The sequence below is a fragment of the Cervus canadensis genome, chromosome 4, assembly GCF_019320065.1.
Source record: "Cervus canadensis isolate Bull #8, Minnesota chromosome 4, ASM1932006v1, whole genome shotgun sequence".
NCBI lineage: Eukaryota > Metazoa > Chordata > Mammalia > Artiodactyla > Cervidae > Cervus > Cervus canadensis.
The window spans coordinates 16,193,557-16,211,718 of NC_057389.1; the positions used below are offsets into that span (position 1 = coordinate 16,193,557).

General features: G+C 37.8%; 1 protein-coding gene across 10 annotated transcripts in view; it reads left to right on the forward strand.

The window, feature by feature from the left end:
- The window catches only part of MCTP1 (multiple C2 and transmembrane domain containing 1), a 558,463-nt gene that overhangs the window by 461,014 nt on the left and 79,287 nt on the right, over window positions 1–18,162 (forward strand). For all 10 annotated transcript variants that reach the window (XM_043464644.1, XM_043464640.1, XM_043464643.1 and 7 more), the window contains one exon: window positions 1,004–1,123. In XM_043464644.1, coding sequence (XP_043320579.1) covers window positions 1,004–1,123 — 120 coding nt within the window. The remainder of the gene's footprint in view (window positions 1–1,003; window positions 1,124–18,162) is intronic.

The window sequence follows — 18,162 nt, forward strand, 5'->3', positions numbered from 1 at the left end:
CACTCTTAGGATTCCCATGTTACAGAAGAAGCTAAAGGGAAGAGACGTACCATGCCAGAGGTTAGAGGACTAGTTACCTTTAGGGGTGGAATCTAGCATTCAACTACCGTCTGACTTAAACTACCTTAATTTGGCAGCAGGGGCCACAGACCCAGAGAATTTAGATGGTCTGTGCAGGGTTATTAGAGTCTGGTGGGGAGTGAGAGTTAGTGTGAGTCACACTTTATATCCATTGCTGGTTATTTCACTATGCAGATGCTCTTAGAATGGTTTCTTCTGCCAGCCCAAGTGAGTCTCTAATCTTACAGTTTTAAAAACCATTTGCATACTTAGATAAGTAGGTAGTTTTAAAAGATAATTAAAGTAGACATTTAAAATTTCCCTTTGACAAAATTACTCCGTTTTTAAAATAGCTGTTTGATTTCTGTGGTAAGGCTGAATGTTTTTACACTTGTTGGGAGCAGTGCTTTTATTCATTACATGAAATCTTGAGGACTCTTGGTGTAGATATGGTATTTTCATCTGCCTATTACACTTGTTACATTGTATTATCCAAGTGAGATTTTTTTTAAAAGCCCCTGATATTAAATGGTGATTTATCCTATATCATTAAGGCAGATATACCATTTATTTCTGGCAATGTAGTGAAGCTCATTTTGCTGACTTTTTTTTTCAAACTTTATTTCAGCCAGTCTAACAATAATTTCACTGGAGGATAAAAGTTAAAATTGCCCCATTGACAATGTGATAATATCAGTTTTCCTTCAGAGAAATTCAACAAAGTGAAAATCGTCATGACTTTCCAAGGGTCAGTTGTCCTTTTAGAAAAAAGGCCTAACAAGTTCTCAAGGCTTTGTTTTCAAGATAAATCTTTCAATTCTGCAAATTTAGTTGTGTGTTTTTGTTTTTGTTTTGTTTTTTGAATTGCAGTATGGATAAGAGAGTCCATTTAATGAAATTCAAAGTTGACTCATCTTTTTCTGTGCCCTTCTCTCTCCTCCAGCTCTTTCTCTTTGTTGTCTGGAACTTTGAGCTCTACATGATACCACTGGTTTTGTTGTTACTACTGACTTGGAACTACTTCTTGATAATATCAGGGAAAGATAACAGGCAACGGGATACAGTAAGTCTCTAACTTCCTTATTTGTATGTGTTTTTGTTCTCATTCTTAGTCTCCCTGGCAAGATAAACATTGCATTTGGTTTTGCACATCAGAAATTCTGTCTATAAATACTCAAGTTTGACAGAAAGTTTTACCAGTTCTAAACTAACAACTCTTTGGTTCTAACACAATGTAAAGTATTTGCCTATTTTTAACATTAATCATTTTGGTAGGAACTAAAGTTGAGAATACGCTAAAGAAGGAGTTATGATTTTTAAGTATAAATTGGTTATTCCAAGTGATTATTTATTTTTATTCTCCTTACCTGTTTTTGTGTCTGAATGAATTCTGAGTTAAGATATAATATCACAAAATTATTTGGTCAGACCAAATGAATGTATTTTATTTAAGACATTTCTCTGTGGTCTGCCATTGGAGGAAAAGAAGACTTGATTGTTGTTGGCCTAGATAAGTGCAAAAAGTACCTTAATTCAATGTTCATTCATTGACCAACAGGAAATATACTTATCTGTGTCAAGGGTATATTAGGATACTGGCTTGTGGATCAAGACCTTTCGTTTAACCTAGGGAAAGTTATACTGAACTCACCTGCACTCTTTGATGTTTTTGAAAATTTTTGAATGTGTGAGATGACCTTTTATCTCTCAAAGAGTTTTAGATTGAGAAGCAGAAGCTAGCCACGTTATAATCATGTTTGTAATTCTCCCACCAGCCTGCATTTCTTTAGATTATCTCAGTCACTACACTCCAACCAAACTTAACTGCTTCCAAAACCTCCTCATAAATAAATAAACACAAGTGTCTTATCCATATAGAACATTTGAAGTTTTATAATTATATACAGCTGTTGAGAGTAATTTAAGGGTTTTTCAAACATGAGAATCTATTTGGTAGCTATTAGTCCACATCAGATTGCATTGATTCTTTTCTTATTTGCCATTAAAAGCCTCCATTTGACTTCTAATCAGGACTTATGCCAACTATTATGCCCATAATGATGTAAGAAACAGACCTATTTGATCATAAGTTTAGTAATATTATATACTACTTTATTATAAAGTAGTACATAATATAGTTAGCATCATAGTGTTTGCACAGACATACCTATGACATAAAATAATTTTCCTTTTAAATAACTCAAGCACAATATACTTTAAATGGTTACAAAAGAAAAATATATTTTTTGAAATAATTTTCTTTAACATCAAAGTAAAAGAAAAATCCAGATACACAACTACCAAGTAGATGGCAGAGTTGCCAACAACAACCACCATGTTTATTTCCCTATACTATTTGTATATATTTCTGTCTCTCTCATGAGGTTATAAATGTGAAGTGACAAACTATTCATCTTTGTACTTGCCACCATTTCTAGCATGTGTTTTGTAAATTAGAAACATTCAACATTTTTTGTAAAGTTTATCAAACCAAACATGAGATTTCTCTGAGAGATTTTAATGGTTAGACAGCGTCAACAGATGAGAAGTTATTATTATTATTATTGGCAAGGATTTTGTGGATATATATTTAACTTGCACACTGAGAGACAAGTCCCACATGGTATCGTGGGGACTAATAGGTACTTTTGTCAATTAATCCAGGATGTTTTCTTTAAGAACATAGTACTCTTTTAGGCAATTGCTTTTTTGTCCCATTTATTTCTGGGAGATTGTTGAGAGAGAAGAAAATCTACTTTTCATTCAGTTGTCTTGAGACAGATTTGCAAATAATAATGTTTGCAAATAAGAAAAAGTGGTAATTTCATTTCAGCTTCTTAATCCTATGAGGGGGCTTATCTTCAATATTTAGTCATTGGTTTGACTATTCTCAGTAAAACAACAACAAAATTCTGAAACTATAGACTTTGCTTGCTGTTTTCTTCAAAATATACCAGTCTTGGCTGGAAAGGTCTACTTTTAGAGGGAAAGTAATGATATATAAGGTAACCCCTTCTACTTCAAATTCTCTGAGAATTTTTATAAGCCTATTGAAAAGTTATGTATCATGCAAATTTTTCTGCTGCTCTTTTCCCCCCAAAGTATAACTCCAATATGGTAATTGCACATCCTTCCTTGTTGGTGCGTCTCTGACAGAATCCCCCTTTTAGCCATGGACAACATTTTCTTCCCCAGCACAGCCCACTGTGAAACGTTCTTTAGTCTAACTTGCATGGAATGCCAACTGCACTCCATAACTCCCAGTAATTGCCTTTTATTTGCCCAAAACACACATATCCACATATTCTGTTCTTTCTAGGCACCGGAGCAGCAATCACAACGTTTCATTCAGCTTCTCATTCACTGGCTCAGTTGAGACCTTACGTAACTCTTCAATCCAATTTGTCTAATTATGTGTTTTCTGCCATACCCAGCTGTGCATTTGAACTGGTTGCTCCTTTTGAAAAGAAACCTGGATTATACTTTGCTGGTTATAGATTACATACACACATGTGTGTATATATATTCATACACATATATGTACACATACATCTATATTCAAATTCATATGTATGTAAATTAAGGGAAAGTATTTGTAGGGGTGGCCATGCTGTGCCTAAAGACTATTTATCTACTGCATAGTGGATAGCATTGAAAGAACGGTACTTTGTCCTAAATCCCTATTGCTTTCCCCAAAACAATGCAGAATTTTTCAGCATGTGTGAAAACTTGAGGGAATCTCTAAAGTGCATAAATCATACTGTTGACTGATTCTAAACCAGGAAACACTCTGTTTTAGGAGAAGGGGATGTAGGGGTGGAGGGGAATATTCTGTCACATACAAAAAAATCATCTGTACGTTTTCAGCTGAGAAAATCCAACTAGGATGAAAATTATAGAAGAAAAACAAATCAAAATGAACCTCAAGTTTGTGTGGCAAAGAGCAAAAAGGAGGTAATATTTCCGTGACATGAGAGAGAAAAGGAAATGAATACTCTAAAAGATTAAAAAGTATATAGATGGGCAAAAATTCTATCTGCAAAATATTAGTGGATAGTTGAGTTTAATACTAAAATAGAAAAGGATTTCTTTGTCTATTGTTTATTAGGGAGACCACTTCCATTTTGGAGACTTAGGATCACAGGAACTTAAATCCCTTACTTTTTCCTCACCGTGGTGTCTGTTTTACTTTAATGAAAAAAATGAGATCTAACCTTTGCCAAGTAAGTTTTGTGGCATTTAATGAGCAGAACTCATTGAGGAAAGGATAAAGAAACAGCCATTCCAATGATATAGACTTAGAGTTGCACTCGAGAAAGAGGTATGGTTAGCAATGGTATTTTGCCTCCGTTGTCTCTCAGTCAGACTTGTTAAAAATAAGCAATTCTAGATCTAAATCTATCTATGCTCAGACCATGACATTAAGCTTTCTAGCATAAGAATTGTTAGGCTTTTCCGGAGGAAACTGTTTAACATAAACTTCATTCAGAGATGTCTCGGGCTTGAAGGGGATATGAAGATAGGAATGTGATACTTCCCCTGGTTTGAGCCATCACTCCAGAACCAGGGGGAAATCACCCCTGCACTGCCCGTTAGGCTGGTAGCAATTGTCCACTTTACAGTTACTATAAACTGAGATTTTGTGGAAATACATGCCAAGAAGTGGTCTTTACTTTGGATTTAAAAATTACCAAATTGTCATACATTGATATGAATCAGCAAGAAAAAATGGAAAAAGAAAAAAAAAATAAAATAAAATAAAAAAAAATAAAAATTACCAAAGCTTCATCACACCCTGGGCACTGTATTAAGCAGTTTCTTTCAAGCATGGCTACAAGAACCCTTCCTTGAGAGAGAGAAAAATCAAGTCTCAAGATAAAAGAAATGGGTTGGCCAAGCAAACCAGAGCTCTGTTATACTCACTCAGAGACAAGTGTCATTATTACTACTTTACATACAGGGTAGAGAGATTAAATAGCTCAAAAGGCACACGGTTAGTTCGAAAGTGGCAGAGAGGGCATTAGGATCTGTCAGTCTTTCTGAAGTTTGCACTCCTTACCTCCAGTCCATTAAATTTGCTCTTGGGGCTATCATCTGGTCTATTCTAGGTCTTCCTGGGCACCTTTCAAGCACATTTCTCCTTTACATTTCAGAACAGTCAGTAGGAGGAACTCTACCTTTGAGCAGACAGATAGTTTGAAAACCCTCATTTTCCCCACTCCATCCGCCATCTCCTCCTCACCTCTCATTCAGGAGAGGAACAGGTACCTATTCAGCCTCTTAAATTTATCAAATGCCCTGCTACACCTTTTAGAGGCCTGGTATCCTTGAATTCTTTATAATAACAATATCAAGTAGATGATTCTAGATGATTGTATCTTCGTTTTGTGAATGAGGAAATTCAAGCTCAAAGAGGATGAATAACAATCTCCATAGAGTAAGTGGGACTCGAACCCAGCTCTGCCCTGTCCTGAAAACTCAGGTTATCTCTGTGGTGCAGGTTCGGGCATGCCTTTAACCAAGCCATCACTTTTGAAGTGTCTGGAGCCTTACAGAGAATCCTAGGCGTCCCCAGATTCCTTCCTGTGAGGTACCTGGTGACCTCTCAATAATGGGTACTGGTCACATGTTTGTCTCCAGGTGACCCCATTCATTTAAAAAAAAAAAAACTTCATGACCTGGAAGAGTACCTTCCTCCACCCAGGTGAGCATGGGGAGAGTAAATCAGAGATAATAATCCTTCACATTAGTGAAGAAAGTCTCTGAATATCTGGACATTCAAACATTCTTCAAGCTGTATGTTTTAATTACATTTTAAGAGAGCATTCATTTTTACTGTCAAGATATGCCTCCCACAGAACAACCTCAGTTGCCTAATCAATGGAGACTTTAAAAGACTGAAGAGTAGGCTAGATCAATGAAATCATTCTCTAACTGATGATCTCACTGTGATACAAGTTGAACCCCAGCCTGTCTACTAAAATACTTCAGTAAATACTGAAATGTTTTATTAGTTCCTCCACATGGCAAAGCCTTCCACGCTTCTTTTCCCCTTTAGAAGAGCACTGAATATATTCGTTGTTGTTGGGTCTATTCCAATTAGGCCCAGAACACTGATGTCTAGAAATAAAGGAGAGCATTTTCTTTGCTACCATAAATGCTGTTGATTGGACAACTGCAGATCATCTACCAGATACAAACCACCAAGGAGACATCTGACTGTTTGACCTGACTTCCTATAAATCAAACTCATTTATTATTTCCTCAGCCAGTACTCTCAGCTGCAAAGAAGTCGAGGGTGGAATATTTGAAGAAGCAGACCACTGAATATGTGAAATATTCCGAACAGGATCTAAACAGACTGACCAGAGCTGAGCTGAGAGGAGCGGACTCCATAGAAAAAGCACTGGGGTGTGTGGTCAGAACCTTGGTACTGAAATGAGGCCTTTATCATTTACAGAAAGTAGCATGGATCAGAGCCTCCTGAGTTTGCATCTCAGTACCAAAAAGACCGTGTACTTGCTCTTAACAGAAGCAGCGCTGAGTCATACGGCCTGTAAACACATCTAAAAATAGATGATCACTCTTTTCTTTTTCCTACTTGTTTCAACAATTTTCTCAAATTTTTAAGAAGGTCACCAGCTTGCAAAAATGTGAGGAGGATCGTGCAAAGTACCAGACCTCTAGTTTTCCAGCACAATCACAAGCAGAAAGAAACCAACCACCGATCGCGTGTCAGTAAAAAATGTCATCGCTTATGACCCCTCTCAAGCTGTTCAACCGCTTAGATGTGCCAGATGACCACTCACTGTCCGGGCTGGTGCCCTGAACCCTGATGACCATCACCTCACCAGGCTCTGGACACACCCCCAGCAGCATCTGCACATTTTTCCCACTCTTCTCAATGCTCCCCCCACTCTATATCTCCTCCCTCTCACTAGATGACCACGCCCTTCTACCTTGCAAAGTTTCTTCAAAACTCCAACCTCTGAAGGCCTCTGAAACTGTTCCCAATTTAGGGTTGCCAGATTGAGCCAATAAAAATACAGATGCCCAGTTAAATCGGGATTGCAGATAAACAACAGGAGATATTTATACAAAAATAATATTCATTATTTATCTGAAATTCCAATTTCACTGGATGACTTGTATTTTTCTGGCAACTTTCCCCAAAATCACAGCTTGTTTTCTTACCTCAAGACTTGTAGGAAGGTGATAATTCTAAAACAAAATGCTGATTTTTCTCCCTCTGCTACTTTTATCTTTTCCATAATATCTTTGAGGCTGTCAAAAAAAGATTCCTCACGTGTACACCCCACCCCAAACCATGTGTTGTTGTGGTTTAGTTGCTAAGTTGTGTCCGACTCTTCTGCGACACCATGGGCTACACAGTCTGCCAGTCTCTTCTGTCCATGGAATTTTCCAGGCAAGAATACAGGAGTGAATTGCCATTTTCTCCTGCAGGGGGATCTTCCTGACCCAGCGATCAAACCTGTGTCTCCTGCATTGCAGGCGGATTCTTTACCACTGAGCCACCAGTTCAGTTCAGTCGCTCAGTCGTGTCTGACTCCTTGCGACCCCGTGGACTGCAGCACGCCAGGCTTCCCTGTCCATCACCAACTCCCAGAGTTTACTCAAACTCATGTCCGTCACATCATTGATGCCATCCAACCATCTCATCTGTCGTTGCCTGGCAACACCAGAGTAGCACCCAAACCATAGCTTCAGCTTTAGCTCCCCTATATTCCATCAGGATCGTGTGTGTGTGTGTGTGTGTGTGTGTGTTTTGTTTGTTTTTGAGAATGGAGTGCTTCATGAGCAAAAAGGTAGAGGTAGCAGGCACAATTGGGGATGCTCTTTTCTTATCTCTTTCATCTAAAAAGGAACCGTTCGCCACCTGGGAGAGCAGGAGAATGAGGCTGAGAGAGTCTATGCCAGGGGCAAAGGCCCACACAGCACAGCAGGGCAGGAACCCCATTCCAACTGGCTCCCAGACCTGGGTTCTCAGCTCTCCTGCAACACACCCATCCCCCAGGCCTGGGGAGGGCAAGGGCTTGGTCCAGATAACACAACGGAAGTGGAAGAAGGAAGGAAGGATGCGTCTCTCTTTGTATAGATGGGGAACCTGAGGCCTAAGGTAAGACACTCACTTCTGCCCAAGCAGTGAGTGTGTGTGGGTGGGACAGACGTCATGGCCCAGGGAGACGTGTGCGCTCAGACTTAATGGAGGTGCTCCCGCTGTGTCCGGGAGTCCCGTGGGCACCAGAGCAGATGTTCAGTGGGCCAGTCTGGCATGACATGGGGCACTGTGCCTGGACAGGTGGCTGGAGCCTTTGAAGTCCTTGCTTCAGGAGCCAGACATTGAAGGAGTTGAGCTCAGAAGGCCTGCAGAGAGGTGGGAGCACTTCCTTGCAAGGGCCTGGCTCTCCCCAGGCAGCTTGCCCTGGGGATTGGCTCCAGGGCTGCGTCTCCAGCTCCATCATGAGCTGGGAGGGGACCCTGTTGGTGCTGAGTGGATGGCAGCCTAGGTGTGTTTGGGTCAAGGCCCCAGAGCACAGCGGAGGGGCAGGTTCAAGGCGGGCTCTTCTGCCATGTGGGGAGCGGAGCACTGAAGGATGGGAGTGGGGGCCACGGTCTTGACAGAGACCAACCCAGTGTGGCTAGGGTGGCTGTGGCCCGCAGCAGCAGTATCCGGAACTGAGTATATTTGTATCAATAGTTTCCCAAATAGTCGATATACTCTCTCTATAGCTTCTACTCTTTTCTTAAAAAAATAGGTTTATGAATATAAGTTGTATTTCTTGCTTGTCATGTATACTTTGTTTTTTACAAAAGTTGGATCACATTAAAGACCCTGTTAGCATACCTACTTTGAGACTCCCTCAAACTGCTGGAATATAACAGGATTTTTAATAACTAAATAGTTTTTGCCATATGAATACTCTGTTTTTTTCTCAGTTAGACACTAATTTTGGAAACGTTCATTTCCAGTGTTTCTGCCATCTCAAAGAATGCTGTAAACAGCAATCCTAAACAGATCTCTGAGCAGGCCCTTGGAAATGTCCTTGAAGCAGAATTTCTGGGTCAGAGTATATGTATTTTGAATATTTTGGGGAGTTAATAGTAACTTGCCACTCATTAAAGTTTTAATATTTTTATATGTATGTGCCTGGGTAACCGCCAGTTATCTTCATCATTTCCCCCTGAAAGCCATCTCTGCCTTCCTACCCATTCTTGCCCACTGCCACCCCCATCAACCCATCCCTACCACCAAACACTCTAAAAGGTTAAGTGAACCCACCCCTCTGATTTCCTGTTTTTCCCTCACTCTATAATAAATTAAAAAAAACCCTCTCTGGGGGTCTTCTTCACCTGCTCCAGATTGTTCTAACAGTATCTTCCATTTGGGTATCTAATCCCAGCACAGAGCAAGTCATAGCAGCACAGTAGTTGCTCAAAAAAGATTTAGTGAATGAATACTACATATTTTAGTCCAGTCTTTTTTCCACATCAAAAATTGTCTAAGTTTCATAGTTTTCATTCAACAAAAATGCACTGAACTTTTGCAGACACTGTGCTAGCAGGTTGTTCAAAGGCGAATAAGACCCAGCCCCAGTAAATCAATTATACTTCAGTAAAAATAAAAGAAAGAGAGAGAGAAGAAAAAAAAAAGACCTGGTCCTTGCCCAGTTTGTGGTCTTGTGAGGGAAACAAACAACTAAATGGGGTACATGGCTATGATAGGAGCAGTGATGGAGGTCTGTGTATGAAATGCAGACACGCGCAGCCAAGAGACGTTTGGATTATCCCAGGTGTGTGTGCATGTCCTGTGCAGATAAAGAAAAGGAATCTACCCATTTGTGGCCACAGCTCTTATTCCACCTGTAGTCTGTCCCTTTCACTCAGTAGCTCGTTTGCTTTTAATTCTTCAGTTTATCATCCGTCTTTTTTACTCTCATCTCAAACTGTAGCACACCTTCAAATTGGAAAGGTAAAATTGTAGAATGGTAGAAGGTGAGGGTTGCCTGTCTGTGATGTATCAGTTCACATAGTGAGAAATGTGAAGGAAAACAGTTCTGTTCTTAAAAATCAACTTACTAAAGAGTCTCCTCTCTAGAAGGCAGACTTCTTTTGTTTTAGTTCCGTTAGGACTCAAGAGAGATACTCTGAATTTAGAGTTAGTGGTGGCTGCCTTGGAGGACGCTTGCAGTCACTCTCATACTGTAGCCCCCCTCATCCTCCTGAATCGCTCCCACCTTGCTCAGACTCCCCAAAGATGCATATAAGAATGTAACAAGATAAAAAGATACTACTCTTCATTCCTATCAAGGATTTCTGCCATGAAACCCAGCTCTTTTTCCACCAAATGAATTGTCTTGGAGACCCCGAAGGAAACCTGAAGATCTTGCCCTCATAAATAGCTGGATTTCTGTTATTTGAAGCCCAATTGACCCCTGGATTCCCAGGAACTCATTCAAAACTCAACTTCCTAAAGTCTCCTCAAAGTCCCCTATGGATCCAGAGAATTACCATCTAAATGGTATTCCAAAGTGTCCAGCCCAAGCATCTACCCCTTTTTCAACCAAATGGTTTTATTATTTCTGTTCCCTTTCCAAAAGATTTGCCCCTGCAATTTTGTCATTTCTATAATTGAAGAATGGGAGAGGACAAGAAAGAATATCCACGGTTTGGGTGTCATTTCTCAAGATGGATGTGCTTTTCCCACCTATTTCTAGTGATATCCTGTGGGTTCTTTCTAAATGATTCTATACACTCCTCTTTGTAGTTAGCCAAAACTCCTTGACACATTATGGGGACGGAGATAGGATATAGGATTCACAGAAGCACCTGCTGGCTGACTCATAACCCCATGACTGTTCGTATCATGCCCTGTGGGGTGGGGTGGTGTTGGCAGAAGGTTTCATGTGATATTTGCAGAGAATAATTGTCCCTAGTTCAGAAAGGTGACAAGAAATGACAAGTTTGTTAAATTAACAAACTAAAAGTAGAAGCCAATGACATGTCTTTATCTGCTTGTGGAAAATGTTTATAAGTCAGAACTATTATTAGGAGCCCAATAACCCTGAGAGTTTTGTATTCATTATTTTTTAGTGTTGCATGAGATAAGCTTATTAAGAGCATGCAATTTTAAAACCTTTATGTTCATAGAACTGGAATAACACCTGTAGGTAACCAAACTAAAATACACCTTCAAGGGCATTTTCTGTCATTTTGTTATTGAATTTATTTCATCTTACAAGAAAAAGAAAATATCATATCACTTATTTTTTAAAAAATAATGATATTCTGGCAGCATTTTTAAATGAAAGACAGTTCACCTAAACATAGTTTCCAGATATGTTACACTCCCATGGGCAACAGCAGAAACATCTTAAAATAGAATGTTGCCACTACCCCTGTACAGCTGCTAGAGGTTAAAGGTCCAAACTCTGAACTTAGGAAGACAGGGTATTACATTTCAGACCTTCCATCTGGTAGCTGTATGAATGTATTCATTTCTCTACATCTCAGTTTCCTCACCCGTGAAATGGGAATAACACTTACCTTTGTTGAGATCTTGTTAGAGTTAAAGAGATAGTCCACTGTGTTAAGAAAATAGTGAGTGCTCCATAAATGATAATTAGACACCTGACCATATTTAAAATAGCACAAGCCAGTGAGGGTATAAAAGTGAGTAACCTAAAGGAGGGCTTCCTGGGTGACTCAATGTTAAAGAACCCACCCGCCAATGTAGGAGATGCAGATTCAATCTCTACATTGGGAAGATCCCCTGGAGAAGGTGAGGGCAACCCACTCCAGTATTCTTGCCTGGAAAATCCCATGCACAGAGGAGCCTGGTGGGCTATAGTTCATGGGGTTGCAAAGAGCTGGTCACGACTGAGCGACTGAATATAAACATAGTGGAGGTAATCACATTTCTTGAAGAGTTCCCTAGTAAGACCTATTGACGAGAACAGTTTTCCATGGTCATTAGTCCTTCCTGATTTTGAGCTTGTGGACAAAGATAGTGACATTGCCCCAGAAAGATTTGTTTGTAATCCCCCTGCTACATACATGCAAGTCCCACAAAAATAAAAACTATATTTTTATCAACAAAAAAAGCTAATGAGGAAATATAAATGATCTTCTATAGACAAAAATTTCTTAAAAACTGAATTTTACAAAAATACCAAAAATGCATGCCATCTTACAGATCAATTCCATAGATTTTTGAAAGGAACACTGTCCTTGATTATTGTAATCCAAATCTCCACCACACACAGTGCATAAAGACAAAGGCCAGCTGCACTGTGAGCAAAGAACAGGGCATTTCCCTGAAAACATCATTGAGTCCGAAAGCAAAATATTCTTTCCTAACAGCCTCACTCTGGATGTCAACTAAGAGAAGGAAAAAAGGTAAACCTACTAGCATACCAGGCCTGGGTACAGGGACTAATTTTAATAAATCAGAGTAGAACATGAAAATGTCAACTTAATCAAGCATTTAAATTTTATTAATCAAGCCTAATTTTTATGAGTGCAAATAATCACTGAAGCTGGACAAATTTGTTCTCGATTGCATCAGAAACATAATTTTAATATTTAATGGACTGATGAATTTAAATGGAGAATTATCTTTATGAAACATGCTCTTCATAATTTGCCATTAAATGAGAAATAAAAAAAATCAACATAAATCTTACATAAAGGTTATTTAACTAAATGTTGGTACTATAAATATTATAAAAACATTATGCACTAATTTAGCAATCACACAGTACACTACATAAAGCTGAAATGATAAGTGGACCAGGCAAGGTTTTCCTAGAATATAGAGCTCTTGTGTTATATTGTGGGAAGCTCATGATAAAACGGTTACGGAGGTTTTGTGTGAGGTTTCACGAACATTCTTTTCATTCAGGCTTTTGTGCTACAATTCACCATTCACCACAGACATTCTTTCCAGTTCCAATGCAGGTCTAAACCCACATGGGCTGTCTTTTGTGAAGTGATTATTCTTTACAAAAAGATAAAAAATATTTTATCATTATTATTTATAGAAAAGAGATACAAGGAGAACACTGAAGTTTTCTGACTGATTTTTTTGACATTCAAAATATGCTCCATTTTTAAAGTTAGACTTTCTGACATAATGTCCTCAAGCCTCAAAATATTCTAGGCACAAAGGGGGAAAAAAAAACCAGAAAGAGAAAAATCAAATTAGCATCAGAATATTTTTCTCTTCAAATGTCCGCCTATTCTCCTCACCTCCTCTACTACTCCCAATTATATTGCTTATAATAGGCAATAGCAGTGAATTTTTTTTAAGTTAATCAAACTTAACAGAGCAATATGGTTCAAAAGTTTGCTCGTATTAATCTCCAAGAAAAATTTTTTGTTCTGTTTTCAAATTCTATTCTTTAAAGGAACCTAATCTTCCCAAAGTGTAGCATTCCCCTTATATCTGCTAAACTATACACTATAAACTTAAACTATACACTGTACAGAACTTATTGCCTAGTGCATCTCTAATGCTCCCGCACATATCTGAGAAGATTGGACGTCATAGCAGCTCCATCTTTCTGCTTTGCAGAAAATGTTTTAAATAGATTATGTGGTCTCTTTATTAGGCATATTTAAAAATTCCTAAGGTTGTTTCTAAAATCTGAGAAGTGTAAAATTGTGCCTTTTTTGGTTACAAATCTGTGTTTCTGGAATGGAAATTTGGTTTTATAGAGAGAGGCTAAAGCACATAATTTTCTTTTTGATTTGCAATCCACCTACTATTAATAAACAAAAATGTTTTGCTTTAAAAATATTAAATTTTCATAAAATAGATTAGTAATAAGACTAGCTAGCTTTTCATTTCATTTGGAAAAAACAGGTTAAACAATTCAATTTTGTAGTTTTTTTGTATAATTTTTAACCTGAAAAATTTTGCTTCAGGAAAGCATTAGTTTTTTAAAAGCACATTGCAGGTTAATAGTTGACCTATTTTTCCCTACTCGATCAAATTAATATGCAATATCCTAAAGATGCTAAGATTAGAATTTTCCCTGCAAGCAAAAATACATTACATTGTGAAGCCTTTAGATGGAGACATAGTTCAAATAAACACTAGAAATCTGTTCACAGTGCTTTGTGTAAGCATAAGAATGAACATTTAAGAATACCGAGAAGGAAATATGAAAAGAAATTCATTTAAGATGCTTACACTGATTATAGAATTTATACTGTATTTAGCATTTCTGAATGGAAGGGTTTTTCTGCATATTAAGCTGACACTTAAAAACTAAAAGGTTACATACTCTTGGCCAGTAAAGTAAATTTACTGTCCTTGCACCCTACAGCAAAGCATATTATACTGCAAATAAGAATGCTGTTGTTGATGATGCAGAATACAGGCTGTATGTAATCAGTGGCATGCATCAAAAGTCATCTGATAGCCACATTAAAGCCACATTTCCTATTAAGAATCAGACTAAATTACAGAATGGCACTTCCCAGAATGAGCCAAGGAAATGCATTCTGTGAGAAGAAATAATTGTATTTGAGTGTCTCTGTAAAAATCAGGAAGTCTTTTAGCAGTAAGTAATAATGCTTTTCTTTTTAGTCTGCCTTCTTTTGTATTGCAATATATTCAGCTTCACTGGCAAGCCTATCACACTAATTATTATTACATCTAGTGGTTCAGTTATCTTGATGACTACTGTAGCTGAAATACTCCAAGGTCAAATCCTTAATAGCGTGAATCAAACTAAGCAGCCATCACACATGCAGTTGCTTTTGAGATAGGCTAGATGAAACAGTATATTCCAGACCTGTTTATGGGTTGTATTATTCCTTCAAATGTGGAGTAAATTATACGTACAGTTTAATTGCGTCATTCATTTTGCAGAAGTTCTTTCTCAGAAATCTTGAGAGGTACAGGTGTCTTGTGGTGAAAATGACTGCAAGCGCACCTGTAATGATCTTATTGACCAAGAATGTCTTCAGCCCAACCTCCGGTGCTTTTAAGAGATCTGAAATAATCTGAATGGTTATATGCATCTTCTCAATTCATAAACTTTCAATAATTTCAAGTGATATTTGCACATGTAATACATCCATTGGCACACAAATGCATGTTCTGCTTGGTTTATGTACCCGTGAAATGATGTAAATGAACTCTAGACCATGTTGAAGCAAACTGCTTTACCCAAATTCCTCCATATCTCTAGGGTGGAAATAAGCATTTAGTTTGTAATGTACCCAAATATAAGCATCTGTACACTTTGGATGTTCTATGACTATGAAATTAAATAGGAAATGTCTTTCTTTTGTGACAATTTCTTTAATTTTTTAACATCACAGTTGCACATCTGGACAGCAGTGATTTCTTCTTTAATTTAAATGTGTTGCTTTTTTATAGACCGTTTAGAGTAAGGCAATTTGAATTGTGCAACTCTTCATTCTGAACATAGCAAAACATCCATTTAATTCAAGGATTATTTCTGAGGGAAAAAGTAAACATACAAAAGAAACTGGTTTGTGTCATCTTTGGCTTTCCAGGGTTTTTGGTTTTGTGGTACTCAATACTTATTTTACAAAGGTAATATAACCAAGATTTGTCGTTGTTGTTGTTTAAAGAGATATAAATCAGTGGCAAACTTTAGCCTAGAGAAAATTATAGTACAAAGTGTTTTAAGAATTATTGGTGGAAATTTTATCCCCCTCTTTTTAAAATCATTTTAGCTTTATACCATGTACCCTGAATTAGTATTAAAAAGCAGGACTTAGGAGCCACTGTCTTGTGATGATTTTAGTAATGAAGTTTACCTGAATCTACTTTCCCTCATCCTTCCACTGTTTTGTTATCTGTCTTTTTTCTTGCTAGTCCCCCCCTTATATATCTTTGTCTAGTGGAATAATTCTAAACATGTTATCATACCTTTATTCAGATTACCAGCATCATTTTTAACATCTTCAGCCAAATAAAATTTTATTTCCTTGCAAATCATAAAGCATTTAGTTGTGTCAAATTATCATTAAAAGTCATAATATTAATAGAGCATCTATACAACTGTATAAAATATATAGATTCCACAGATGCAGTGTTGCTCCATTTTTAAAATGGATTTTTTACCATAAACAGCCACATATTATGTGTTATATGTTCATGACAAATGTTCAGCAATAATGGACTATGAAAGAAGAAATATTATGCTTTTAAAAATAGTGTAATTTGCTTATCCTTTGGCTGTAAGATAGCTAGAATGCTGCATTTGCGCCTGTCTACATGTGTTTTTGAAAATGTCATCTTTATTAGTATTACATTCAAGGAATAGTACCAAGAATCAGTTTCTTTCAGGACCTTCTTCCAGTGTCTGGCATATAAGTCTGTGACGAGCGACATTACAGAAGGTCATGTCACTTTTAACTGCTTGCATTACATCTTTCTGATTTCCCTAGTGCCCTTCCTTTGTTTGATTAATACTACTTGCTTTCAAGCAAGGTATCAGGAAGCATAATTTGGAAAAAGAAGTCTAGAGCCAATCTGAGATAGCCTCCCTCAAGAAAAGAGGAAAAACCCAACTTTGCAAAAATGTGTCTTTTCTAACACATGCATTTTTTTGTCACTCTTCATTTTTTTTCTCAAGAAAATACTACAGATGTGTTGCTATGAAATTATTGCTGACAACTCTTTGGGCAACTGGACTTTGTATACATGAAAACAAAACTATGTAGTCCTTATTTGGTTTTATTTGCAGAGGAAAGAACTGGAATTTGAGACCGGAACTTCTTTATTTTATTTGTTTTCCTTAGTTAAGTGTTAAACTCCAGCCCTCTCTTTCTAAATACTAGGTGTTACTTGAGTTCTCTGGGAAAGTTTTCAATTTTGTGCAATCATTAAATGCACTTCAGTGATATATATCATTTGTTTTTAAGAGCTCGGTTTGCAGTTTCTGTATTCATTGCATTTGGTCAAAGTTCTTGTCTCAGAGCACAGCCTAGCTTCTGAGATACTTGCCGTCAAAGTCATCTGTTTCATTGGACTTTTAAAGCCTGAAAATTAGTTGTGAAACCATTGTCGTTTAATTGGGAATCTTTATCCACAGCTCTACCTGTGCCCCTTTATGTATTTCTTAAAAAGTGAAAGTGAAGTCGCTCAGTCATGTCCAGCTCTTTGTGACCCCATGGACACCAGGCTCCTCCGTCCATGGGATTTTCTAGGCAAGAGTACTTGGGTGGGTTGCCATTTCCTTCTCCAGGGAATCTCCCCAACCCAGGGATCGAACCCAGTTCTCCCACATTGTAGACAGATGCTTTACTGTCTGCTTTACCAGGGAAGTCTTAGTGTCAGGGAAATATGAATCAGAATTGCATGTGTCATTCAGACCCCTGACTATTTTGTCCAGGAAAATAAATGCATCATTTAATTTCCAAAAATTAATCTTTAAATATTATTAAATGGATGTCTTTTCTATTTTTATTAGTCATACACATTTTTTAAGTACTTTGGTGCAGGTATTGTGCTGAGCACTTTAAATATTAATGCATTATCTCATTGGATACCTAATCAACACTGTGGGGTAGGTGCTATGATCATCTCCATTTTCCAAGGTACCTTAAGTAAGCATCATCTGAGCAAAATGTAATAGTGGTATACATTCTGAAGCCACTTAAAGGCATCCCTAGGAACCATCTGTATTATACATCCTCACTTGCAGACGTTTATGTTGTAACATTAAAAAATAACTGGAGGAGGGGAAAAGCCCTCACTCGGGGGCTGCAACACAACACAACAGCCTCTCTTGAACACAGCACTTTGCTGCCAAATGTAAAAGCAAATGGTTGTGTTGGGTGGTTCTGGCCGCACATTTATGGAGCAATTGTGCGTAGCCAATTACCCACTTGTGCAGGGTGAGAACTGTTTGGGTTTTGCAAATGAAGAGTCTGATTCTGTAGACCTCTTTTGAGGTGTTCTTGAACGTAAGATCTGCAGCTGACTTGTGAAATGTGTAAATTAAGTTCTTGGTTTGTTTCCTGGTTCAATAATATTTTTAATTCTGGAAAATTAACTTGAAGATATTGGAGAACTCCAAATCTTGAAATAATAGT